At 37.4% G+C, this 26,403-nt stretch overlaps 2 protein-coding genes across 4 annotated transcripts in view; both read left to right on the forward strand.

The window, feature by feature from the left end:
• Positions 1–15,290, forward strand: part of LOC137105939 (zinc finger protein 385B-like) — a 63,962-nt gene extending 48,672 nt beyond the window's left edge. For all 3 annotated transcript variants that reach the window (XM_067488775.1, XM_067488776.1, XM_067488777.1), the window contains 7 exons: positions 4,955–5,109; positions 7,055–7,162; positions 10,900–11,083; positions 12,613–12,987; positions 13,096–13,298; positions 13,446–13,544; positions 13,923–15,290. In XM_067488775.1, coding sequence (XP_067344876.1) covers positions 4,955–5,109; positions 7,055–7,162; positions 10,900–11,083; positions 12,613–12,987; positions 13,096–13,298; positions 13,446–13,544; positions 13,923–14,153 — 1,355 coding nt within the window. In that variant the 3' untranslated portion in view covers positions 14,154–15,290. The remainder of the gene's footprint in view (positions 1–4,954; positions 5,110–7,054; positions 7,163–10,899; positions 11,084–12,612; positions 12,988–13,095; positions 13,299–13,445; positions 13,545–13,922) is intronic.
• A 473-nt stretch (positions 15,291–15,763) lies between these two features.
• On the forward strand, positions 15,764–25,910 carry LOC137105840 (dnaJ homolog subfamily C member 7-like). The gene is made up of 14 exons (XM_067488532.1): positions 15,764–15,859; positions 17,428–17,516; positions 18,019–18,143; positions 18,281–18,394; positions 18,562–18,636; positions 19,215–19,333; positions 19,449–19,602; positions 20,458–20,622; positions 20,885–20,976; positions 21,069–21,142; positions 21,229–21,375; positions 21,481–21,636; positions 24,392–24,466; positions 24,571–25,910. Exons 1-14 carry the CDS (start codon positions 15,789–15,791, stop codon positions 24,606–24,608), a joined length of 1,494 nt encoding a protein of 497 aa, XP_067344633.1. The 5' UTR covers positions 15,764–15,788; the 3' UTR covers positions 24,609–25,910.
• The last annotated feature ends 493 nt before the right edge of the window (positions 25,911–26,403 follow it).

Raw genomic sequence — 26,403 nt, forward strand, 5'->3', positions numbered from 1 at the left:
TGGATTTTACCTTGAAAATAGGTTTATGGACCCTGGGGTGAAAATGGGCCCTCGGTGCTATAGTTGAAAGTAGGACAGATTACCACAGGGAGCCTGATCTGGGCTGCACGGTGCCCTGCAGGTAGAAATTCTCATGAAACCGCTGGCTCTGCCAGCTGCGGCAGTATGAGTTTAAATAGACGGTGACAGCCAGCATGAGAATTTGCCTGTTGGCTGCCTGTTGTGGCCTAAATGTACTTTGTCACAATAAAGATGATTTATTTAAAGACCACACAGTGCAAGGTGGGGGCAGCATTTTAAGCCATCATGGAAATTAGGCCTTCACTCTCCACCTTTTTGTTTCCAGTGGAGAGAGCTTAGCAAAGCTGTCAGTGGCAGTTTTAATGGATGCTAATTCATCCTCCAGAGCTCATCACAAATGTCTAGTTGTCTGCCTGTTGTGTAAGCAATGAATGCCATTATCATTACTGCAAAAGTGCAGCGCACTAACCACTTCTGTTTTATTACTCAGAAAAGCTGTGTGCTTTATGCCATTATCGAGTGGGAAACATACCATTCAATTTTTATTATTTGACCATGTGTTTCACAGCCCTAACAGAAAGACTTCTGCATTGCTTAGTGCCTAATATTTCCAATCATTTGTTCTCGCTGAATTTTATTCTGCAAACAGAAACATTAATGTTAGATTAGATTTTCTGAATTCCACTTTGTAACAGGGAATTTATTTATTCAACAGAAAGGCAACGAACAAAAATAATATATTCATTACATGGTACTTGTTATTTAATATGTTTGCAGATCAGTGATGCTGCAGCTTATTAATATATACAGTAGTACTAACAGGTAAACTGTTAAATATAATTTTACTTTATTATAATGTCTTTTTAATGTCATGTCAGGCTATGTTGAGCTTTTGCTGAGAATCAAAGCTCTAATACAAACACTCTTCATGAGAAATGTAATGTGTTTCCTCCCCTTTCTCCTTTGCATTGGCACTGATGTTGCTTTGCTGCCAGACTTAAATCAGTTTCCAGAAGTGCATTAATCGTTAACTGTTAACAATTGGTAATATTACAACAAACATTTTTGGATGCTTTTCACATTAGCCCTGATACAGTTGTTAATGTCTCAAAGCATTAACACCCAACAGAGGAGGCTCATCAGGGGATGCAGGGAGGTGTCAGAAAACATAGCGTGGCTCCACCACACTGCCACGTTGGTTCAGAGACTGGCTCACCCAGATCCCAGGAATTGCATTCACCCTGAAAAGAGCCAAAGCATCCTTTCCTCTGATGCTTTCGCTCTGATTTGCCGCTATGAAATCCCCCCCAGCCTGCCTCCCTTTTTCAACCCTTCATGAATAGATGCCCGTTTCGCTTCGTCTCTGATTGCTGTGATGTTGAGTCACCCGGAGACTAATCCTGAAAATAATAGAGATTAAGCTTTCCCCCCAGTTTTTTCAATGTGTTATAATTTCTGCAGCTCCTAATCTTTTATCCCTTCTCAATACGGGAAGGTGGGTTGCTGTGACCTACACACTCAGCCTTCATGAAAAAGTGAACTAAAAAGGAAGTGAATAAAGATTACGACTTACTGTGGCATGTGACATAAAACTTCTACTTAACCTTTTTATTTTAGGTCATGGTAAATGGTAAATGAGTTTAGGAGTCTGAGATCACAAAGTTCTGTTTTCAGCTGGTTTACACATTCCTAACATGACTGCCTGAACATAATATAGCAGCTATAGACAGTGTTGTCAAATTTGCTGAAATAAATCCTTGGTTTTACATTCTGGATGCAAACCAGATGGGTACATTTGTAGAGTCAGTCCTGTCAGAAGCTCCTTATGTCACCTGATGTTGCAAAAATTCTCATAGTAAATAGCTGTTCCTGGTTTGTTCTGTGCAAAATGCAGTTAATTAAACCTCTCGCCCTGCTGTGTTTTGTGAATATATGCATAGGAGATTAATGAGATCAATTTCAGATTTGTGTTGGAGAGGGAATCAATGTCCCCAAAACTTGTACCGGAAGGCAGATTAAGCACATCGGGCTAGTGGAGAGAAAAAAAAAACAAAACAGCCTCATCTGCCTGTGGTTGTCTCCTCTTTCACTTCCTTTCATTTCTCGCTACTCTGTCATTCACTCTCAAGTCAGTGCAATGCAATTTAATACACTTTATTGGCATCACTGGTACAGGAACAGTCCTGGTGGAGCATTTAAATGTAATTGGAATTCATCAAAAACCAAATCAAATCAGCAAGCATGAGTTACTTTTGCATGTTTTTGTGTTTTCCAGGGGATGTGTGAAGCACATTACACAAACCGTAATAATCATGATTACAAATTCTAACCTAAATACGTCCATATTCTCCTGGTGAACCGGAGTGGCTGTAAAACAGTGAATAAACATGGTACTTGACAACACAAGAGAAATACATTGGTTTTATTAGTGAATCTTAGTGACTAGTCTGTGTTTTAGACAGACATTTTTATTGTCTTTTCTCATCATTTTAAAGGATTTCTTCACTGATTTTGAACTTGCCACTTTTGGATCTAGTTTGTTTAGTACATGTAAATAAACGCTATTAAACATTCCTTTGACGTCTCTAAATTAAAATATCTCTCTTCCAGCTGAAAATTGCGTACAGATGACATCATTTGGAGGAACCTTCAATTCAGATTATGTCATATTGTCGCTCATAGTATGGAGTTTGTAATCTAACCAAACTGCTTTTCCAAACCTTGCCCAGATTAAATCCTCTAAACTCCTAATGATGAAAAAACCCTCTGGGTGATGTCATCTGGAGTAGTTTTGTAGCCAGAAGCAGACACACATTTTGATATAGGGGAGTCAAAGGGAAGTTTAAAAGCATTAATATACATTTACATCCTCAAATAAAGCAAGTTGAAAATTGGTGAAATTGCCCTTTAAGTGCCCTTCCTGCAATTTTGGTCACATCTGTTTGTCATGAAAAGATAAACGTGATGATTTCCATTCAAGTCTTTGATGCTAACAGAATTTAAATTTGCTTTTTCAGTGTTCCAGCGAGTTAGTTTGGTTTGTTGAATTAGTTTCTCTCTGTTTTGGGGCTATGAGGCTTTGCTGAGTGTTTTTATATGACTTTTAAAATCATGTGCACGTCTTCCCTCGAGAATATTGTTCATAGCAGTTTTTCAAGCATGTTTTGCATCTGCAAAGGTTGTTTTTATTTTCCTCTTTCCCCTGCGCTTTCTCTCTGCTCTGCTAAGACTTTAGGAATATGGCACCAGATTAGTCAAAACATGCTAATGCACAGTGATTTTCAAACCTCAACCCCAGAGATAAAATGTGAAATTCAGAGGGAAAAAAATGAATATATGTAAAAATTGTTCATGAAAAACCTTTATTAGACTCCAACATCAAGATTTAGCTGTTCATCAAAAAAAAATGTTATGACATTCTGTCTTAATTTTTGATAATGAGAATTATTACATCATGTGTAATAATATGTTTCTTTGAAACTCATGTCATATACATTTATTTCAATGGGTGTCTTATCCAGAAGCAGATTCATTTATTTTATTAAAGGCCAGTATTTACATTGTGGGCTCCTTTCCTAAATCAAAAATAGTGAGTTACTGTATCTTCCAGTCTGTCATCTGGTGTGTTAATACTTCTGGCTTCATCAGTCAGTTTCATTCAGTTTTACATGCAAAAGTCTCCACCTACCTGCCAATGCTACGTTGATCCGTCTCATCAAGCTCTTCCTGACATTTTCCATCTCGCTCAGCCCAGACCTCCCCTGCAACCTCTCTAACCACAAGTTTTTAATCCGTACCAAGTCAAGCTCTATCATTTAAATGTAAGAAAAATGCATGCTGCTGTGTTGTACCATATAAGGAAAAAAGAACTATTTTGAAACTAACATATTTTCTTCCTTTGATTTGTTATTTGTTTTAGCAGCACAAAGCACCACAGGTTGTGGAATTAACTGCTCATATTCTATGCATTCACCAAATGGATGTATGTACACTCTCATAAATCTGTCATAGTATTGTTTTTGTAGCCTCAACACATTTGTTTTAAATATCAGTCTCTGTAAATATCAAGATTCTCTGATTTCCTTGCACTAAATGTCACCTTAAACATCACCATTCCTCTTGCAAAATAGAATTTAAATGTCTAAAAGAAAACATCACCTTAAAACTGTTGCTAAATCAAGTTTGCATACTTGAGTTAATTCTTTCATGTATGCATATCTAACCTTTTCAACTTTGCAACATTCAGACAAATGTACAAATATTCTGTGATTACCATGCTTATGTAAGACATTGCATTCACATTATGCATTTTAATGTGAGCGTACTAATGTTTACTTTGGGTCTAGACAAAGGTCAGTGTCATGCTGCTCTTTAGGGTGTGAGCAATCTGAAAGCATTAAGACGAACCAAAATTAAGCACGATGAGATGAGAGGCTGTATGGAAATTTGTGTAGAAAAGTATGCAAGAAAAAGGACATTTGAGGAGTAAAAATGAACAGATGCTGCATGTACTTAAAGTATATGTACTTAAAGTCTAACACACACATTAAACCTCAGTCAGAGTCTTAGTCCATTTCCAGGGCATGAAAAGTGTGAATCCACAAAATCAAACCTACTAGTGCTGCGTTTAAAGGCCAGAGACATTTATCAAGATAAACTATGGACTTGCAAAGAAGTGAAAGGCCACACAGAGCCTCTCATTATTTATCCCCTGTTATTACTGAAGTCATTAAAGCTTTACTGCTGCACCCATTGATGTTGGAAAAGGTCTTGATCTCTTGTCTGTGTATCAGGATGTGCTGCTTTGGTGGGCTTAAAAGGCTAAAATTGCTGCCCCTCCACATATCCACAGATGTGGTCTTTCACGTGACGGAAGAGTTATTTAAAACAGTTGATGATGTTGTTAACCTTAATGTGATCACCCTTGCTGTAGGTGCATTGTCCCAGAGGCAGGTCCACCCCATCCTGGGTTCCCTGCCTCTGCCAGGCCGACCCCTCCAGCCGCAAACTCACACCCACCTAGAGCACTTCCTGCCGCTCAGGGTCAACAGCTCCTCACCGCTCAGCCTCTTCCCCAGTTTCAGCACGGTAAGATATCACACGTTCACATACTGTTCCTGTATATGTTCCTTTTTTAATAACAAGGCAAGGACCAATGAGATTTTTATTACATTAAACTACACTTGAGGAAAGTTGTTGTTATAAACAGCAGCAGAATGACATATGTTTTAGAAAGTCAACAAAAAGTAAAATGTCAAATTACATGTGTTTAAATTGTAAAGTGTAATACTTTACAATACTAACAACACTCACCTTAAAGCTCTAAATTACAGGATGAAATTGTATTTTAAGGTTTATTCATCAAAGTTAAATAAATATATAGCCCTTAAAAAATAAAATAAAAGGTAATTACCAACAAAACAGGATAAAAACCCATAAAATTAATTAAATACATATATAAATATACATGAAACTGAAAAAACAGTAATGAATAAAATAAATAAAAGGCACAAATAATTAAAGGAAAGGAAATACAAGTTTTAAAATATATAAAGGTAAATAAATGCAATAAATAAATAATGCCCATAAAACATTTTAATCAAAGCCAAAGTTCTGAAGTGCTCAACTGTAAGTGATGTATGAAATTTTGTGGATGAACCAGAAACTGGACTATTCCATGCTTCTGCTTTTTGCTGGTGTATTCAAAAACACACATGATCTACACTTCGTCCCTCAATCCCCCCCCCAGCACTGCTGAGCAAATCCTGTGACATCCAGACACTGATGTCTAAAATAAGTTTTAAGAAATTATCAACTGGTCCAGTGTCCTTAGGAGACATGGTCATATAAACATGAGTGTGATCAGCTTAAAGGGGATGTAGTGTCTCATGGTGAAACCACCAAGGGTCTAAAATTGACGCTTGGGGAACATAACTTATTTCAGGCTATATTTTGGATATGTTTTCAATAGCTTTAACAAAGACCTTTCTGTGCAGCACAGTGTCAAGGATTCCTTACATAGCCACCTTTTTTATTACTTCACATGTGCACTTTTTTGCAATTCTGCATGCAAAAATATAAAAAATGATTTAGGATTGCACTGGCAGAATCTAAATATTACTTGGCTGCAATCAGTGGTACAAATGTGAGCAAGAAATCCCAAATAAGACTTCTCTCTCTCACACACACATGTTTAGTTTGGCTGTAAAGGCTAAAGCAGTGGACTTTTATAGTCTTCATTTATCTGAACCCGTTAATGGAACCAATCAGAGGATGGAACAGGCATGTGGCAGGCTGGAAAAAGATTACTGTCTGACACCTAAACCTAAGATTATGACTCAAAGAACACAGCAGCACTGAAAGTATTACAATATGAACAGAATAAGGTTTATTTTAAAAAGTGTCAAAGTGTAATCTCACATCAGTTATCATGACAAATACACACATTGTTCATTCATTCTTTACACTGTGAAGGGTAGTCAAACTAATCTCGCTTTCCAAAGAAATGTGTTTAGCGTTCATCCATCAGTTATCTGTGACTGCTAATTCTGTTCAGGGTCAAAGAGGGGCCTGGAGCCTATCCCAGCTGTCGCTGAGCAAGAGGGAGAGTACACCCTGGACAGATCGACAGTCTATTTTAGTGCAAACGCAGAGAGACATACACAGATAGACAACCATTCACACTCGCATTCATACTCACGGACAATTTCGAGTCACCAATTAACCTAACATGCATGTCTTTGGACTGTGGGAGGAAACCATGGCACGCGGACGAAACCCATGCAGGAATGGAGAGGACATGTTAACTCTACACAGAAAGGCTCCAGCCGACCGCTCAATCACAGAGCGTATACAAGCAATATATCTTATTTATTAAAAGACAAATGCTTGCATGAGTGCAGACAAATTGTTCATCCCTGACCTAAACATGATGTGGATAATTATTTTCTGTATATATGCTCAATCAGAACATGAGCAATGCTAAGATGTTCTTACATGTGCATGACTTTTTTGCCTGTGTTTTATATTGTAGATGGACCCAGTGCAGAAGGCAGTGATCAACCACACCTTTGGTGTATCTCCACCTAAGAAAAAACCCATCATATCCTGTAACATCTGTCATCTGCGCTTCAACTCCACTGTAAGTCAGACACTCAGGAAATGTCTTTCCCTGATGTCAAAAGGGGAACAGTTGGGTTCTCTGAGCTTCCATCGCGTGAAAGCTACGACCCGTCTGGATTTCAATTCATTGCAGAGAGGTAGAAAACTACCACTGGTCTGTTTTCTGTAGAATAAGAGTTAAATCAACATTATCTTACTAAAGTGGAAGGTTTTCTGACCTTTTTGATGCATACATTAAGCAGGCTCCAAACAAATCATGATCTAAAGGTCATATGTTTGTTTACTATAAAGCATCTACACAGATACAACACATTTAATATTTTTTGCTAAAAGAAATTCTTGAAGTTGAACAGTCGCTTTATTTATACCACTTCAATTTCTTTAATCGCTCACTGAGTTCATAAAAGGAACCAGTCAGCCAGTTCTGGTGCTTTTCCCCCCTTATCTTATGTCCTTTTTCATATTCATTTAGCTCCTGTTCCTATGGAGTTCATTCATACATATTTGCATTTATATTGTTAGGAGGAACTTGGCAGAATGACAATGACTCCCCTTTGTGTGCGCTGTGAAACTTTAGGGAAGCAGGACACCATTATACTACTATAACTTACTTATCTATTTCATTCTTTCTATTTACTCTTTACTTTTGGATGTACGGTCATGTTTTCAGGAGTCTGTCTTTTTAGCTAACAGGCTCTCTCCTCCCCCTTCTGTGTCACCTGCAGCTGAGCTGAGATTGCTGGCTGACCAAGGAGTTGGATGCCAGGTTGCAAGCAGGTACCAGGTCCCAACAGGGGGCAGCACTGAGCGGCTGGAATTCTCACTCCCGAAAGAATCTTGACTAAAGGAATGATTCAGAATATTTGAGTCTATTTGTGTTTTATACTCACTGCTTGTGCAGTACATAGGTATAGTAGGTTTCATCCACCTGTATTTATCATATTAGATACACAGCTTCAGCTTACCATTCAAAGTTCAGTGCTGTTTGCAGGGAAAAATAGAAAACATTTTCTCCCCCAGTGCAGAAAACATGCATGCTAGGCTAATTGGTAAATCTAAAATTGCCCGTAGGTGTGAGTGTGAATGAGAATGGTTGTCTGTCTGTGTATGTCGCTCTGTGTTGGCCCTGAGATAGATTGGTGACCTGTCAGGCAAGTACTCCGCCCTATGACCACTGGGATAGGCTCCAGACCTCCTGCTACCCAAATAGGATAGGCGATTACAGATAATTGATGAATTGATGAATATATTAATGGAAAATAGTAAAAAAAAAAAAAAAAAAAAAGCAGGCCAAAAGAGCAAAGTAACAATGTTTTATTTATGAATAAATCCCTTTTACGGTTGCTCTAATCAATATTTTTCTGTTAACAATTGATGAAATGACTATGTATAAAATTAAAGCAATCGCTTGTCATTATAAACTCACAAAGAAATATCAAAGAGCTTTAAATTTGTATATACTGGATTTATTGAATATGCCCTTAAAACATGATATGCTAACTGGCAGCAGCAAAGGGCAAAGCAAGTAACACCAGAAAAGGTCAAAAAGGAGAATAAATATTTAGCTTTTTTTAATGGGTCAAAAACTCCAAATAAATGCCATTTGAGCTCTTTGTGTAAATAGATGCATAGATGTCCATAATAGAAAGCTGAAGCTGGGGGAGACTGAAACCTATACCTGTGTTTGTGTGTGTATATAAAAAGGAATAGACTAGAAAAAACATCTGAATTATTCCTTTAAGGTCGTTAAACTCACTGTAAAAGCATGAAAATTTTCAAATCCGAAGGATCACATGTTATGTCCTTATTTTGCTGCTCGTTTGTGGAAAACAGATGTTGTTTATAGTGTATAAAGAGTTTGGGAGTCAGTGGTGTGAAAATACATAAAGCAACTTGAATCAATGTTTGCAGAGGTCAAGAAGTCCTACCAGTATCCTTTCGCTGTCTTTACCTGTGGATCTTGGTTTTACCTTTTTTGAGATACTTGTGAATCTTTTAAAGTTACTATGGTGAAACATAGTGAACCTATACCACACTTGCATGTTGGTTACTATGAATATGAGAGCAGATTTCTTTCTTCTGGTGCAGTTGGAAATTATGCTGAATGGTTATTGTGCACTGACATTCAACTTAGCCAAAGGGGGGTCATACACCCTTTGCCCCGCCCAGTATTCCCCAACACACTTTGACTCATGGTGACGTCCTTTCTGTTTGTGTAGCAGTCTGCGCTTTATGCAAAGTGTTGATGGGGAGACTCCACTCTATGCACACACTCACTAAAGGTTTAGCTGTACACACAATGAGTTTGAGTGTGCATTAGCAGAGGCTGAACCGTGTGTGCCTGGAACCTGCAAGGATAATTTGAGCAATAACAAATTATCTAACAGCCTCACGTGAAGCCACATACTAAAAGTCTTGTTACACTGTTCCAAACTCAGATGCTCTGTTGATTTTTAGGAGTGCACTTGTGTGTTTCATACACAGAAAGACTAGTGTTGCAAAACTGTGTTCTGAAATAATATTGCTGGTTAAGGATCATAAAATATAAAAATCATTAAACAGAACAACACCAACAATGTCATTTATTCCTTCTTGGTAATGCATTACTTCTAAAGATGTAAATATTTACAACTGTGGCACAAATCATGTGTATTTTTCTAAAAGAATGGTTAAATTACCTATTAAATTAGCTGTTAAATGGCATTTTTTGCCATTAGACCCGTTATATTTATAACTACAGTGTCTATATTTACCCTAATGAAGTAACATGCATTCCACTGTTTGTCCTGCATTACTGGACAACAATGGAGGCACAGTTTTAGTCTTCAGCTGCACAGATATTATTCATGTTGATTATGGTCTTTTTGTGCAATTTGTTGACAGAAAAATATACAACATCACATTTTATATCATGGCTATAAGCTAATAAGCTAACTTTTCTCCCACCAAGCACAAGTAATTTATAAATGTGCATGTATGGATTTGTAAATGACTTAGTTTTTATTCGGTAATACATTTTTTACTTAATGTAATTTTTTCCTCCAGAATCATAACAGCAGGGTCTTAGCCAGTTAAACATCACAGTATCACTGGGAAAGGTACAATTTTGTACTAAAATATCTAAATTCTCATTACTTTATAGATGTTTGTTTCCTAAATCTGAGTGGTAAATAGATAGATAGATGTATAGATGTGTGTATGAATTACCATTTTTTGCTTTGGTAGTTTTACTCTGGACTCACTGAAAGCTGTTCTTCCTTTTGAGAGCATGTCTTTATCTACAGCTATCCAGAGCCATTTGGGGATCTCAAATCTGCATGCATCTGCTGTCACATTGTCACAAATGTGTTTTCTCTCACTGGGGAAGGCACAGAGGTCATTTTGTGTCACAGCATAACGGATACGGGCCATTTGTGTCAGAACGAATCAGTGGAAAGATGAGCCAGTGAGCTCAGATCATGGTCATGAGATGCCATGAGTCCAACTGATGCTCATTTGTGCACAGCAATGATGATGATAATGATCAAAATGGTGATCAGTGATGTGACTCTTAGGCAAATGCTCAATTGTAAAAATTTGCCCCAGACTTTATGGAAACACTTGAAGCCAAATTGATAAAACACATGGAAATATTACATTTTACTGATTTTCATTAATATAATCAGTAGTTCTTTGTGTGCGCTGATTTTCTCCTTTCTTTGCTCTGCTTGTGTTTGTGTGTGTGTGTGTGTGCGTGTGTGTGTGTGTCATGGCCAGACCCAGGCTGAAGCCCACTACAAAGGTCACAAGCATGCTCGCAAGCTAAAAGCCTTGGAGACGCAGAGGATTCGGCAGAAGAGCGGACACAGTCCGTCTACGACAGGAAAAGGCAGAGACAGAGAGAGGGGGACGATCGGAGGAGAACCACTAACAACAGATTTGCGTTTGAAAGACAAAATAGGTATAAATTTGCCTTTTAAAGGCTGCTTTTCTGCATCCTCTGAGTAATTTGTGGTAATTAAAGAGACATAAGCACTAAGGCTTGGTAGCTGCCACTCCATGTGCTAATTACCAGCTGTTACCTGTCCTGCTATCATTGGCTTTGTCAGAATGGTAATTACTCCCATCAAGCAAAGGGATTCTGCAACGATGAGAGGCCTTAAAGCACCTAAAAACAGAAGACAGATGCAGAAACATGTAGTTTGTTTCTTGATTCTGAGTTCTGCTTGTAAAGTAACAGGAGCTTAACACAACTCCCACTTACAGTTCCTTGTTCGCATTTATTGGGAATGTTTGTCACTTTGCTAATGGACATGTCAAAGTCTGAGTAACATTATATAAAAAGGGCCAGAAGTATTGGTCATGTGCGCCTACATTTTCTTGTTAAAAGTAAACTAAACGGTGTTAGATTATAAGAGTGGTGATTTTGAGGCAAGCAAGACCAAGCCCATAAATCAAGAAATATACCCAAGCTGCAACTAAAGATTTTTTCATAGATTTTTACATTTTTTTAAATACAATTTCTAACTAAATGAGAATTGCTGTCAATGAAATCTGAGAGTCAAAAGTGATTCAAAAGATTTTTTGTTTTGTTTGATCCAACACTGTTAAACTCCAAAATATTAAAGTCAAGATTTTGTAAAATAAACGATTTATTTTCCAGCAAAATTGTTGCCAAGAAATTATTCGGCAAATAGTTTCAGCTGTAACATGTGTTTATTTTGTTTCTTGTGCACAATCCTGCACAACAAAACAAGAACCAAATTTATTCTGCCTCTCATTCTGACTGACAAAAAAATCCCTCCTTCTGTACTCTGTCTAGCTTTCCTTTTCATTATTGATCTCCCACATCCCATTTTCCTCCAGCACCTATCAATTTCCCTTTAACCACATAATGATAAGCTTGTTACATTCAGCAGTTGCCATGGTTGTTGATTAATGGTGACAGAGCGAGCTTCTGCAGAGAGAGCAAACAAGTGACAGACGAAAAGTGGAAGAATGATTTGGATGGGAGAAAAAAAAGAGACAAAAATGCTTTGAAAATTAAAGAAAGATAATATAAAATAAAAGTAGATGCGGGTGAGAAAAATTATATGAAAGAAACGGAACAAACGGAAATAATGAACAATGTTGGTTGCACAAAAATTCTGATGAAACAGAAAAAAGATCACATTTCAGATCAGGTTAGTCAATAAAATATAGTTACACTTTTTATAAAACTTTTTTTAAACTTTTTTTTTTGCTCATGTTTTAAATAGCACATAGATATGGCAGATAGATTGAAGCTGCTAGTTTAATTTTTTTTTACTTTTGTCAGAGTCAGATGAGATGTTTCCTCCTTTCCCAATCTTTATGCTAGGCTTACCACTAAGGATACCACCCATCATAATGTAATATCACCCTTCACGATGAAACGTTTTAAAATATCACAATAAATAGTGAAACCAATTCAGCTCAGATTAATGTCTTTGTTTATCTATATGTCCCCAGGTCCAAGCACTTCTTCCCAACCTATAAGGCATAAACTAGACAATGGTCTGGGGAGCTTGGTGGCACCCGCTCCTTCCTCACAGCCTTCATCTACGGACTCTTACTCCTCCGTCTGCTCTCCTCAGCTTTCCACACAAAGCTCTGCTGGGTCTAAGGTTTGTGATCTAACTTCAGACAGTCCACTTTTGGAGGGGTGCAGCTTGGCCACCAGTTCAGCCCCACACTCTGACTTCCAGGGAAGCTCCACGACAGTTGAGGAGGACTTGATGAAGGTGGAAGATGCTATAGAGGCCAAGAATAACAAAAAACATCTCCACTGTCCTACGTGCAAAGTGACAGTCAACTCCAGTTCCCAGTTGGATGCTCATTGTAGTGGTGTGTACCAGAATGCAAATTATATGAAAATGTTAGAACAATTCTATAACAAATCTATAATAGATCATCATTTTCACACGTCCTTGTCCCTCCCTTTGCCGGAATTAGGTTCAAAGCACAAACAGATGCTGGACAGTCAGAACACCAGCCAGTTACAACGTCGAATCAAGATGACATCATCACCAAGACCCACCTGCAGAATGAAGCAGCGAATGGGCAGCAAGCTGAGAGCAGTTGTTTGTGTATCTAACCATCCCTTCCACTGTGAGCTCTGCCAGGTGTCTGTCAACTCAGAGACACAGCTGAAGCAGGTACATGGGTTTACCTGATATACAATGAACAAAACCATACATTCAGAATGTCTAACCTTTAGGTAAACTTCCCAGTTTGTTGGCTCTTTAGTTTGGTAGTCAGAACTATCCTGACTGAATGACTGTTTATCTCTGTCCCCCTTTTAGCACATGAACAGCAGGAGACACAAAGAGCGCTTGGCTGGGAAGCCTGTCAAGGCCAAGTTCACCCCCTATAATAAACTACAGCCCAGTGCTGTCTTAGCGGTAAGTATTTGTCACACAGTCACACATTCAAGAGCTTTTATTTTTGTCCACAACAGTGGCCTATGTGGTTGTTAAAGAACACATCCAACAACAAAAATAATACATACACATTCAAACAGGAAGCTAGTATTAAGTTTTGAGCTATTTTAAAGTAAGCGTCTTTTAACCGAGTGTCTGAAGAGGCGTCACAGTGAAATTCTGTATAACTTTTGAGTTTGCTGCCTCATCTTTTCTCTTCATTAGATCGTGGTGGAGCAGCGTGTATTATAAAGACACAAGAGTTGGTTTACAACTAGTCAGATTACAGATTTTGAAATGTTACTTCAATATTTTAACATGTTTGTGTAAATTAAATATGCCTCTTATCTTTGGTTTCAGACTAAACTGGCTCTGCAGAAGCAGCTGTCCAAAGCCCTGCCGGCAGGGTTCCTGACAAGCCCCCTCAATCCAGCTGCCTTGTGCACCATGGCGTCTGGACCCTTGGCGCTTCGGCTACCACCGGGTCCCACAGCCATCATCCAGGGTCCCCTGATCAGTCCCACGCTCTTCAGGCCTGCCCCGGGACCTCTGAGGGCCACACACGCACCTATTATCTTCTCTCCTTACTAGCATTGAGCCAGGCACAATTGGAAGATCTACAGTAGCGTGGACCTAAGCAAGCCAAAGCTGGACAGAGCAGGGCACCCTCTGAGTGACAACAGGACACTATGCAGTGACAGCAAGGGCAGAATATCTGCAATGCAAGTTTGGCAGGTTCACGTATGCACAATCCCCCGGTGTGGATTAAGATTCAGTGTTGACTGACCAGTGTCTAGTCCCCTTAAAAATGGAAGGACCATCGCTCAGCTGTTGGGTTCCCAGGGGTCAGGACCCTTCTGGAAGCCATAATGACAAGCATCTTTTAGTTTTATTTATATTACTATAATAGACCTAGGGTGCCCTAGGGTGTGTAAATGTTACTGTGTTTGTTGCCAAAATTCTGTCATTTTAATAGCTTTATAGTTTTACTCTGGGAGAACAATGCACCTCTCCATCACTGCTTTACTCTACATAACCAAATTTAAAGGAAGAAAATCCATACTGTTGATTCCCCATGAAACTGGCTACTTCCATATAACTGACTGCCCCTCAACTATGAAAATAAAATAGAGACCTATAACTTTGCATTCCTGAGGATATTGCATCCCCACAAATATATGTTTGATGTAGATGACATTTCTTTAGTTTATTTTAAATAAAAATCTTTTTTTTCTTTTCTCTGATATGAGGTGACAATCAACCACCCAAATATGATGCCAAGAATACCACAGAGACAGACTACATAAGATGCTTACAATTTATTTGGCAGAAGCCATTATAAGTTTTTCAGGTGATGTTAGATAGATACTGTAAGCTAAGATTTTGCAGCAGCTTGATGCTGTTTTTGCAATATAAAGAAACAAGCTGATGTGTGAGTTAAAATCTAAATCATTTAATGTGTTTTTAGAAATGTCTTGGACATCTTTATTTTACCTGACATTTTTCATATAGTTGTATTAAAATACCTATGTGCTTTCATTTAGGAATCTATTTCTCATAATATTGTGCTGAATCATCCTAAGCAATAGACCTATGTATTATTAAAGTGTCATCTGGTAAAATTAATGACTAGTGTAACTGTGCATCAATTGCAATAATTTAAATTAATATGTGCTGAAAATGTCAATGCTGTATTCTTTAAAAAACTTATAAATAGTACTGTTTTTATGCAAATGTGGTTGTTTCTTTCTTCCTGTGGAGTTTTTTTGCTTATCATCATAATGACATACTTACATTGAATATATTTCATTTATTGTTTTAGTTGTGTGCACCTAACACCTAAAGCACAAGCATTGTGTACATGAATGAAACTTGTGGTGAATCCCTGAACTCACATGAATACTGATGACAACCAACAGAAATACTGTTACTCTACTGACCTCTAGTGGTATTTTGAAAAATAGGTCAGCACAAGGCAAATGACAAAGGAAGCTTCATTTGCTGTATATGCATTTATTGTATAGATTTTTTTTCCGACTGGTATAATAATAATAATAATAGTAATAATAATAATAATAATAATAAAACATTTATAAAATTAATAATAATAATAATAATAGTTTTCATTACTATTTTTTTTCTTGTGTGACCTAGATTCTCACGAAGTAAAAAAAGTAATCTGTCGCCGGAAATGACGTTCATTCTTGTTCGTCCTTTCTAGAAAAAATGGCGGCTGTTGACATCGATGTGCCGGTGGAAATAGAGCCCCAGATTCGTAATCCAGACGATCTGGAACGGTAAATATGAAATAATTAGTTGTGTTTTATTGTGCCACGTTTGTCATATGTAATTAACCGGAATTAATTTGGCCACTGACAAAAATCGTGAAACATCAACGGTATCAGCCCGGTAGAAGCTAACAAGCTAACCCTTAGCATGTGGACCACCCGTACTAACATTTAGATTTTATTGTTTTGTTTTATTTTATAGTTTCGATGGGTGCAATTATACATCCCATTATAAACCTAACATAACCTTTTAAATTAGCATAACTGGTAGGTGAATTGCTGGGTCTTCCCAATTTATTTATCAAGAAAACTAGCTTAGGCCAAGTGATTATCTTTTCGTGACACATTTTTAGTTACAGCCACCCCAGTATTGTTTATTTATTTATTTTTTTGTAAAAACTACGTGCGGTTCCTAATTGTTATTTAATACAATTAAGGTGGATGACACCTTTACAACTCTAAACACAAGAAAAATACGTTTCCTCCTTTAGCTAACGTTAGCTACACTAGCTGCCAGTGCTTTCCGTCGAGATATTTCCATAATACAAAGACAGTTTTAGCTAGTGATCCTACTCGAAAAAAGAAACTGTATAAACAGATAAAAGAAAAGAGTGAATCGCCACTCTGAAGGGACAATAATGTTAATATAGTTGAGCTGGAAAATTAGTAATGTAAACAAATTGCAGATGCCAATGTCTCACCCAGCAGAATAAAAAGCTTATTATGTTGTATATTTAGAAAGCTCTCTCTCTCTCTCTCTCTCTCTCTCTCTCTCTCTCTCTCTCTCTCTATATATATATATATAGACACACACACACACATATATATATATGTGTGTGTGTATGTCTGTATACATATACATACATACGTATATATATGTGTGTGTGTGTATGTCTGTATACATATACATACATACGTATATATATGTGTGTGTGTCTATATAATATCTTTTATCTATATATAATATCTTATATCTTTATTTTTGTAATTGTGAAAACAAGGGAACATATTCAAAATCACCTATAACTTCTCTATTTTTATTTTAATGAACAACTGTGACAAGACAATGAGTTAAGACAATGCCAGAACTATGTAAAAAGTTTTGGTGCATGGCTCCGTTATCAAAAATTCTTTACACGCTTATGGCATTTTCTGGCCAAACACTTGTTCATTGGAAATATTTTGTCGTTATTGTTGTGTCTACACTTGCCTGAATTACAACATGTTAAATATTTCACCCCTTAAAGTTGAGGACAGGAGTAGCTTCTTTTTATAACCCATGCCAGTTTTACCAGACTGCAAAAGGTGAAGTTCACTGCTATGTTTAGCACTTGAGCTCTCAGGTCTCTGTGTACCCTGATCTGCTGTTCCATTTCCAGATGTAGTGCAGCACACTGTCCTTTCATAGTCCTTTCAGATTCTGAGGTATAGCTTGCAATTCCTAGATAGTTAGAAATGACAGACTGACTGCTTTATAGTTTAGGAATAGTTGGGTCTTTGTTTTAGTCAGTTAATGTTTTGTCACGGTAAAGAATCCAGCCGATCGTGATCTTGGTTTCATTTTCTCATCTCTCCAGTGAGGCTGAAGGCTTCAAAGAACAAGGAAATGCATTCTACAGCAAAAAGGATTACTCAGAGGCTTTCAACTATTACACAAAGGCCATTGGTAAGATTATTTTTTAGTATACTTTATCTCTGCAACTAAGTTTATGTGAAGGTTTGGTATTTGGGAAGAGCACTTGTTGGCCAATGTTTGTTCCTTCTGTCTCATTGAGACATATTGATAATCTCCAGTTTTTGCACACCACCCAGCAAAACAAATAACAGTACAAATTTTTTTGTACTGTCACCAGCCTCTCCTAAGGTGACCTATGTATATTCTTCTTTTATAAGAGATAGTGGCTACTTCTCAGAGGGATCAAAATGCATCTTTAATGCCAGCGAAAAGGAAAAGACAGATTTCTAAACAAAACATGAAGACGTCTTCCTGTAAACACCTTATGTTTCATTTAAAAATTTACTTTTTAAAACTATTTCTATGGATGTAAAGTGTATTACAGCTAAACCTCTGCTACTTTTGCCTGGGTCAAGAAATGTTTCTCTGGATCTGCGATCCAATCCCATTTTTGTTTGCCTAAGTGACATGGATTTTTGTTATTCATCTGAAGATGCATGCCCCAAAAATGCCAGTTATTACGGCAACAGAGCTGCCACCCTCATGATGCTCTGTCGCTTTCGAGAGGCCCTAGAAGATTCCCAGCAGGCTGTGCGGCTGGATGACTCTTTCATGAAGGTCAGTTTAAACTTGTCCAAACCAGTTTTGGCTCTACACACCATTTACTGTCTCAACATGGCTGCATATGCAGAGTCAAAATCTATATAGACATTTTATAAGCTGTAAGAAGGATGTGTGTCTTTCCACTTCTACAGGGGCATCTACGTGAGGGCAAGTGCCACTTGTCATTGGGAAATGCCATGGCAGCAAGTCGCTGCTTTCAGAAGGTTCTGGAGCTGGAGCCCAGCAACCGAGAGGCCCAGCAGGAGGTGGGGACCTCCTTAACTTTTATGTGACAAACACAGGACTGTGTAAAACAAGTTTTGTGTTGGGATACAAACTGAGAACAGTCTACGAGCAAGATTTGCATGACTGAATCTGTAAACTCATCTACACTCATTTTAAAAAATATGTCTCACAGTTTTGTTTGTTTTAGGAAAAGAATGCAGTGACTCTACTGGAGTATGAGCGCAGTGCAGAATTCAGCTTTGAAAAGAGGGATTTCAGAAAGGTAAATCAAACCTTTTTCTAATTTTCATCAAACTCACACAAAGATTTGAATTGAAGTTGATTTGTCACCCAATCAGCTGTCACTCTTGTATAACTTATCATTTCTCAGTCAACAAATCACAACCTGTTCTTTGAAAAGTGTCATGCAAAGCAGCTACAGGCCTTATTATGCAGAATTTCCAGTTGAGATTTTTATTCTTGGGCTCAAATGAAATACTTTTGGTCAATTTACAAATAACGAAAACTGTTGCATTTTGTTATAACAGGTATTTATGCAGTACTTCTTCAGTTTTTTGTGAAATTGTTTGTTTTAGCTCCTTTCTCTTGAAGGTCTCCCTCACCCAGTCGACTCTGTTTGATTGGTCAGCTTGTGTTTATCTACAAAAAGCCTTGGTGAAAGTCTTGCTACAGAGTTGAAATTGACATTAGATTTTGTTGTTGTTGAATTTTTTCCATGTTCAGCTTACATTTTTAAGCTTTGGTATTTAGTCTGTTACGTTTAAAAAATGTTTTTACAATGCTGTAAATACTTGCATGAATTAATGTGTAACAGAAAGTTTGGCTCTTGTCTTGTACCAGGTGGTGTACTGCATGGACCGTGCCTTAGCTCTGGCTTCCACCTGCCACCGCTTCAAAATCCTCAAGGCTGAGTGTCTCGCTCTCCTGGGCCGCTATCCAGAAGCTCAGTCTGTTGCAAGGTGGGAACAGTTAGGGATGAGCTGGTGTAGGGGGCGTGCTGATTTTTTTTGTTTGTTTGTTTATGTTTTAGGGATTTTTTTTCTCCTTGCTTATTATTTTACTTTACTTTTCCAGTGATATTCTGCGAATGGATTCCACGAATGCAGATGCACTGTACGTCAGAGGATTGTGTCTTTACTATGAGGACTGTATCGATAAAGCTGTACAGTTCTTTGTTCAGGCTCTGCGCATGGCACCTGACCATGAAAAGGCCCGGATAGCCTGCAGGGTAAGATGATCATTGTGTTTGTGGTTGATCAAAGCTTGTACATTTGAGAGCACAAAATTTGAACTTGTGTTTTTAACTCGCTAAGATAATATGACGGTAATTACAGAATAATATTGAAACAATAATGCACAAGGAAAGTTATAAGTAAAGTAGACAGCTATCGCTTAAATGATACTAAATTTAAAGTTGGCTGTAACTTCAATGCATTTTGGTAAGAAATGTAAATAAAAAAAAATGGAAATAGCATTTTTGGTGCTGAAAGGATTTTTCCAAGCAAACCTGAAAAAAGCTGAACTGTTTTTGCTGAAATAGCTGAAAAGGAAATTCTGGTTTGCAAACTTCTAAGCCAATTAGCCTTAAAAGCTTCAAAGGCAATTATGTGATGTAATTAACGATGTCATTGAATCAATCATTTATAAAAGATATTTTAAAAGCCATATACAAGCAATAATGTCCTTTTATAAGCTGAACGTTTGGAATTTTGAACGGCGTTTCTAGTCAAAAGTATGCCAAAGTAGTTAGGCACCAAACAACATACAGAAGGCGGAAGCCATAATAATTATAATGATGATGATGATTAGTATATCTCTGTATATATTCTGTTTGTACTAAATATTACAGAAAAGGAGGATCTTTGGAAATAATTTTATACTAAATCCCAACCACTGCTATAAAAAAACTGCAATTCCTGCAATTATTTTCCTGAATTGTTCAGCCCTAACATGCATGGCAAGGAATCTTAATTACAATAAATCTGTGATTAAAGACATGCAGAAATGAAGAGAAATTTCTTTTTACATGGCTTAAAGTGTTTTAATGTTTGAATCAAAATGAGTAGTTTTTCTCTTAATTCAGAATGCCAAAGCCCTAAAAGCCAAGAAGGAAGAGGGCAACCAGGCATTTAAGAACAACAACTTTGAAGCTGCCTACCACTTGTATACGGACGCTCTGATGATAGACCCCAACAACATCAAGACCAATGCCAAACTTTATTGCAACAGAGCCACGGCGGGAGCAAAGGTAAAAGGCAACAATTAAACTTACATTACTAACTATATGTAATAGCTTATATTACATGCCACTTTCTGCTTCACGCATGCATATTTTCTGCCTGGACATTAACTGATAAAATAGAAATCATGGAAACTAGCATTGTACCAGACACTGTCAATATCACGGTCTGAATTTTTGCTATTTGTCAAAACGGCAACCTTACTTCATATTTTCTAGCTCCTTGTGTCCAATGAGTTCACTGTCATTAAACGTTTTTCTATGCCAACAGCTGAAGAAATTTAATCAAGCCATTGAAGACTGCACAAGTGCAATCAAACTAGATGACACGTACATTAAGGCCTATTTAAGAAGAGCTCAGTGGTATGTTGTCAGTCAGAGTGGATATTTCCTAATATGTATGATTTCTTGTTTAGCATTATGCAGTTTTTCAGTGACTTTGTGTGACCCCGTAGTTACATGGACACGGAGCAGTATGAGGAGGCTGTACGTGATTATGAAAAAGTCTATCAGACAGAAAAAACATCAGGTAAGCTGCAGCCTTATTTTTTATGCATATTTACTTATAATTAACTTGATGGGCATGTTTTAACACATTATTCTCTCTGACTGTAGATCACAAACATCTGCTGAAGACAGCACAGCTGGAATTAAAGAAGAGCAAGAGGAAAGACTATTACAAGGTGCTCGGTGTCGGCAAGAATGCCACCGAGGATGAGATCAAAAAAGCTTATCGCAAACGAGCCCTTTTGCACCACCCAGGTAGCCCATTTGCTTTTTACACACACACATCCACACACACAGGTATACACATTTTGATTATGTCTGATTGTAATTTGTGTTTGGGTCTCTGCTGTGTTGTATTAGATCGCCACAGCGCAGCTACTCCAGAGGTGCAAAAAGAGGAGGAAAAAAAATTTAAGGAGGTGGGTGAGGCATTTACTGTGCTGTCTGACCCAAAGAAGAAGGTCCGCTATGACAATGGACATGATCTGGATGATGATGGCTGCTTTGATGGCAGAGGTAAAGTGTTTTTTTTCCTTTACTTCAAAATAATGATGCCTTACTAAGTGATACAAAAAAAAAAAACTGTTTCACTTGTTTTAAATGGTTTGTAAGTAACTTGAGGGCAGTCATAGCCCCAGAATTCTCTATAGGTTTGAACAAATTACAAAAACAATTAGTGGAAAATGTTAATTGCCCCAGAGGAAAACCTACCTGTTCAGCAATGTGGTCAGAGTTCTGGATTTTATGTATGCTGATGATTGGTTTATACTGAAGCTGCTGGAAAAACGCCAAGGTTTAAGTTGATTCACTCTGTCACGGTTGCTGTTTTTATGAAGGTAAATTTGGTTCTGTGCTTGACATGCATTTAGAATTTCAGTTTGGGAAGCATAAAAGGTAACTTAGGGGGCCTTGAAAAGATGTTGATTGCTCAGGCAGTGCCACTGACAAGTTTGAATCTGCATTGTCACAATAAAAGCAAGACGAAAAGACAAAGAAAGAAATTTGTTTTAAAAATGAAAGAGGTCAAAATAACATAAAGCTACCAAATAAATAAAGGCTAGGAAAGGAGCTGTTAGTAAGAGGTTTGATGCCACTTGTGCTTTTATTGGTATCGAAAAGGAATAAAGAAAGAAAGAGAAAGAAATATTGAGTGTTTTACAAAAAATACAGTTGAGTAGGGGGCTTTATGATAAAGCTGATCTGAATTCTCAGCTCTGTTTGTTCACTCCAAGTTAGGTGCAAGCATGACTATGAAAATCCATGTCGGTTGAACTCAGAAACTGTGATTCAACATGGCAATGGATGAATAATGAGCACAGCTGCCATTTAAGCCCAGTGAGCATGCGATAGTAATTCAGATTTATATTTAAAAACCCAGCTGCATTAGTGAAAGAAGTTGACACAGTCAATAAATTACCACTTAGGTTTTATGCAATGTTGTCCGTTCAATCATTATTTAGCAAATATACATCTTTCGTTGTATTTTGAAATACTGGATTCATATGGTTTCTTACAATAATTATGATCCATTTATGAAATAAACGTTTAACACATGAGGTTTTTATACAGCTCTATTTGTAACCTCATAGTCTGACTAATAATGATTTAAGTTATTTGAAAAACCAGAGAGATTAAAGTAAGAATAAACTTTAAAAGATAGGATCCTGTGCAGCTGAACAACTAATTTTTAAGTGAGAAGAAATGTGCTTAATACAGTAACCCGGTGATGGTGTCAGGTAAAAGGAAGAAAATAATGCACTAGTTGAGCATTAAAATTGAGTTCAGAAGATCAACAGCATTTAGCTTATCCCTTCAGGGGACGCCACAGTTGATGTTTCGCAAGTTGATTTGGCATGCGTTTGTACACCGGATGCCCTTCCCGCCCCAACCCTACCATTGTTTTCCGGATTGCCCATGGTGGCTGGGCGGGGCCACACATGGTAGGTTGGTATTCAAGCCTGCTGCTTTTTGCATCCCAACCCAATGCTCTACCACTGTGGCACCCGGCCCCCGAGCATTAAAATTGATTTATACTTTAAAAAATTATACAGGAACTGTTAAAGAAGAAAAAACATAATGTACAATATGTAGTCCTAAATGTTGCATAAGCCCACGCTTTAGGAGTCCAAATGTCGGGAGTATTCGAGCAAGAGTCCTATTCCCTTCAGTTCAATTATAAGCCTCTATTATATGCTGGCAAAGAAGCAGAGGTAAATAAGAACAGTAGCAGCTAGCAGCGATATGATGACACATGTATGGTAAGAATGTTCCAACAATGCAGCCGAGTCTACAGCCTGATAACAGGGATAGAGATTGCTGTTTTGGTCATCACAATGATGAGTAATTGATCATAAAAGCAATAATGTCATGACAGGTGGGTAATAAACCCACAAAATACTCACCCTAATCATAACTTTTATATTTTTCTCCAAACATAAATTTCCGAACATTAATACGCTCCGATCTGCGTTGTATGAATTAGGAAATAAACGGTGTATCAAATCACTTCTGCAGACTAAGCAGAAAGGAGGAGACAGGTTTGTTCAAGAAAACCTGCCAGGGAGCTGGTTAGTTTTGCAGAACAAGTTACACAGGATGGGACCCACAGTTTAAGTCCACTTCAGGCTTCTTTGCGGTGACTCACTGCTGGAGTATGTGTCATGTTATCTGCCAGAGTTGTCTGTCTGATTTAGAGTGTGTATCTAAAAATACTTAAAAAGTATATATATTTTCTTAGGAAGAATAATTAGTTTATACAATGTGAAAATGCCAATATGATTTACATAAATGTGATGACAGTCCCTACAAGGTCTGAAGGCTTTATGCCTCTAGGTATTTTTACACATTTCCCATCCCCAGCTGTGCAGTGCTGGTCCAAGCCCGGTAGAAATTGGGGAGGGTTGCGTCAGGAAGGGCATCTGTGCAAAATCAACATGTGGACTCATGGGATAAGTTGAAAGGACAAAAAATAAAAAATAAAAATTTAACTGCAACATTGATGCCTTAAATTAGGTTGATGCAATCTAGAGACGTGTTAAAATAACTGTAGTATGACAAAGTGAAACAGTTTATACCTAGACACCAAAACTTAAAAAGTAAACAGACTGTTCAAGAGCTGCAGTGACATCTATGAGCCTCAGTAGCTCTAACTGTATCAATAACTAATAATTATTTTTACACTCTCCTGGCTGTTTTTTTCTTTTTTGTTTGTGCATTTTTTCTGGCTATACATTGTCATTACCTACTAATCATACTATACTTACCCTTCTAGATTTTGATGCAAACAACATCTTCAGGGCTTTCTTCGGTGGCCATGGTGGTGGATTTAGTTTTGATTCCAACCAAGGTCAGTTTTTTCCCACTGTAAAAGTCCGTTAGTTTATTGAAGCACCAAAAAATAATCAAAGAAACTTCATTTTGTTAAGTAACTTCTTTCTTTTTCTTTGCAAGACTCTGGCCCTGGAAATTTCTTTTTCCAGTTTGGTTAAATAGAAAAACACAAAGGGAAATGCAGCCCCGGACTGGACAAAATCAAGTTGGACCCACATGTCACTTCCTGATGCTCACAATTCTGAATGTCTTGCGAAATCTGCCCATTATTCTTCTTTAAACATTTTTTTTAAATTATTGGATTCACTCCTGAATTCACCCCTTATAATTGATGCTAACACACATTGGGGAAAGATTATTCAGAGGCTTTAGTTAATGTATCAACACTGTAGATAAATAAGCGAGTAAGATTTTTTTTTTATAAGGTTTATATCAGCTGATAAGAGCATGTCACTGTTGCCAAAATAAACATGCATTTATTACATCTAATGTTGTAAATCCGCTTCAACATTCATGACAGTGAAGAGTTTTAAAGAATGGATTAGAAATGTGACCATCAAGGTAAATAATTTTTAGACGACATAACCAAGCCCAAGGTTCTCCTTGGACAGCATGCTCTACAAGTATCAATGTACTGTAGAAGTTTAATGTCAAAACTGACCTCAGGACTACACTGGTCTCTCATGAACGTATGTCCAGGTATTATTGGCTCACTTTGCCAACTGTAGAATCACCTTACAGGGTTTTTGTTTCTTCTCCTCTTCTACATGCTTAATTGTATATTTCACTTGAATGTAAAGTGTTTTGTGTCTATATAATATTTCTTCCTCAGTCTTCCCTCGCTATATTTATATTTATTGTACTGTATATTCTAAACTGTATGCAGCAGAATGACCCATGTTCGTTATTTTAATTTTTTTTTTTATTGGACTCATTTGTAAACATTTTTCATGTCATCATGGTTGTTCTAATTGTGCAAGTTACAGTAATTCTTTTAGGCCCAAATGTGCAGATAATACACCTACAGTTTTTCAAACACACGTGCCCCATTCAAGTGGTGCCTTAGCAGAATGAGCAGATCTTAACCCAAGCCACCTATTTGCAAAAGGCAACATTTACATTTGTATAGCATCTTGTTATTTTTGTGGTGTTGAATAGGAAAACTTTCACATGAAGGAATTATTGATCAGGTCAAACATGACCTAAATTTCACTTCACAAATCAAGATGTCGTCATCGGCCACACCCAGCTGTCATCTACCTACTTGTCATCCACGTTAGGTCAGTGCAGCCTTTCCCCTACTTGTTCCACCTGTTTCAAGGAGCACTGGTAGTACATTTGAAGCTTATATGGCTAATTGTTTTGTCTTTGATCTATGTTTCATTTTCTAAAATAAATGTCTCAGTAATATCAGGACATACTTTTCTTAATGCGAAAATAAAGACTTGTGTTCTACTGTACTGTGTGATTTTTATGGAACAACTTTTCTGGGTTTTTTTTTTTTTTACAGAAATCAGCAGTGAGAGGTATATTTTTTCAAGTACCAGAGGTGGTAGAAGTACTTACACTCAGTACTCATGTAAAAGTACAAGTATTTGTGCGTCCCTGTGATTCTAATCTCTTTTTTAGGGTTAGGGTTTAGTTTCATAATATTCCACCATGACTTATTAGTTAATTGTAGTTTCTATTAATGATCTTCAAAAAGTAACTAGTATCCAAGCAGTACAATAAATGTAGTGAAGTAAAAGTACGGTGTTTTCCCCTTAACGGGTACAAAGTACTACAACATTTTTGATATTCCTGTCAACATTAGGTAGGACGTTGAGCTTAATTTGAGTACACGGATATCGTTATAATTTTATGACCTCAGTTGTCGTTCATGGACTGAATCAATACGAAAAGTTACATTTAAAAGTCTCAATCAAGATTTTATTTGGGCAAATACAATTTTCC

Source organism: Channa argus, chromosome 20 (genome assembly GCF_033026475.1).
Source record: "Channa argus isolate prfri chromosome 20, Channa argus male v1.0, whole genome shotgun sequence".
Lineage (NCBI taxonomy): Eukaryota > Metazoa > Chordata > Actinopteri > Anabantiformes > Channidae > Channa > Channa argus.

Excerpts from the sequence above, each read along its gene's own strand:
- LOC137105840 (XM_067488532.1), top strand. The coding sequence starts at position 15,789 with ATGGCGGCTGTTGACATCGATGTGCCGGTGGAAATAGAGCCCCAGATT. Across the intron at positions 17,517-18,018 it reads CTATTACACAAAGGCCATTG|ATGCATGCCCCAAAAATGCC; the intron begins GTAAGATTATTT and ends ATTCATCTGAAG. Across the intron at positions 18,637-19,214 it reads AAAAGAGGGATTTCAGAAAG|GTGGTGTACTGCATGGACCG; the intron begins GTAAATCAAACC and ends GTCTTGTACCAG.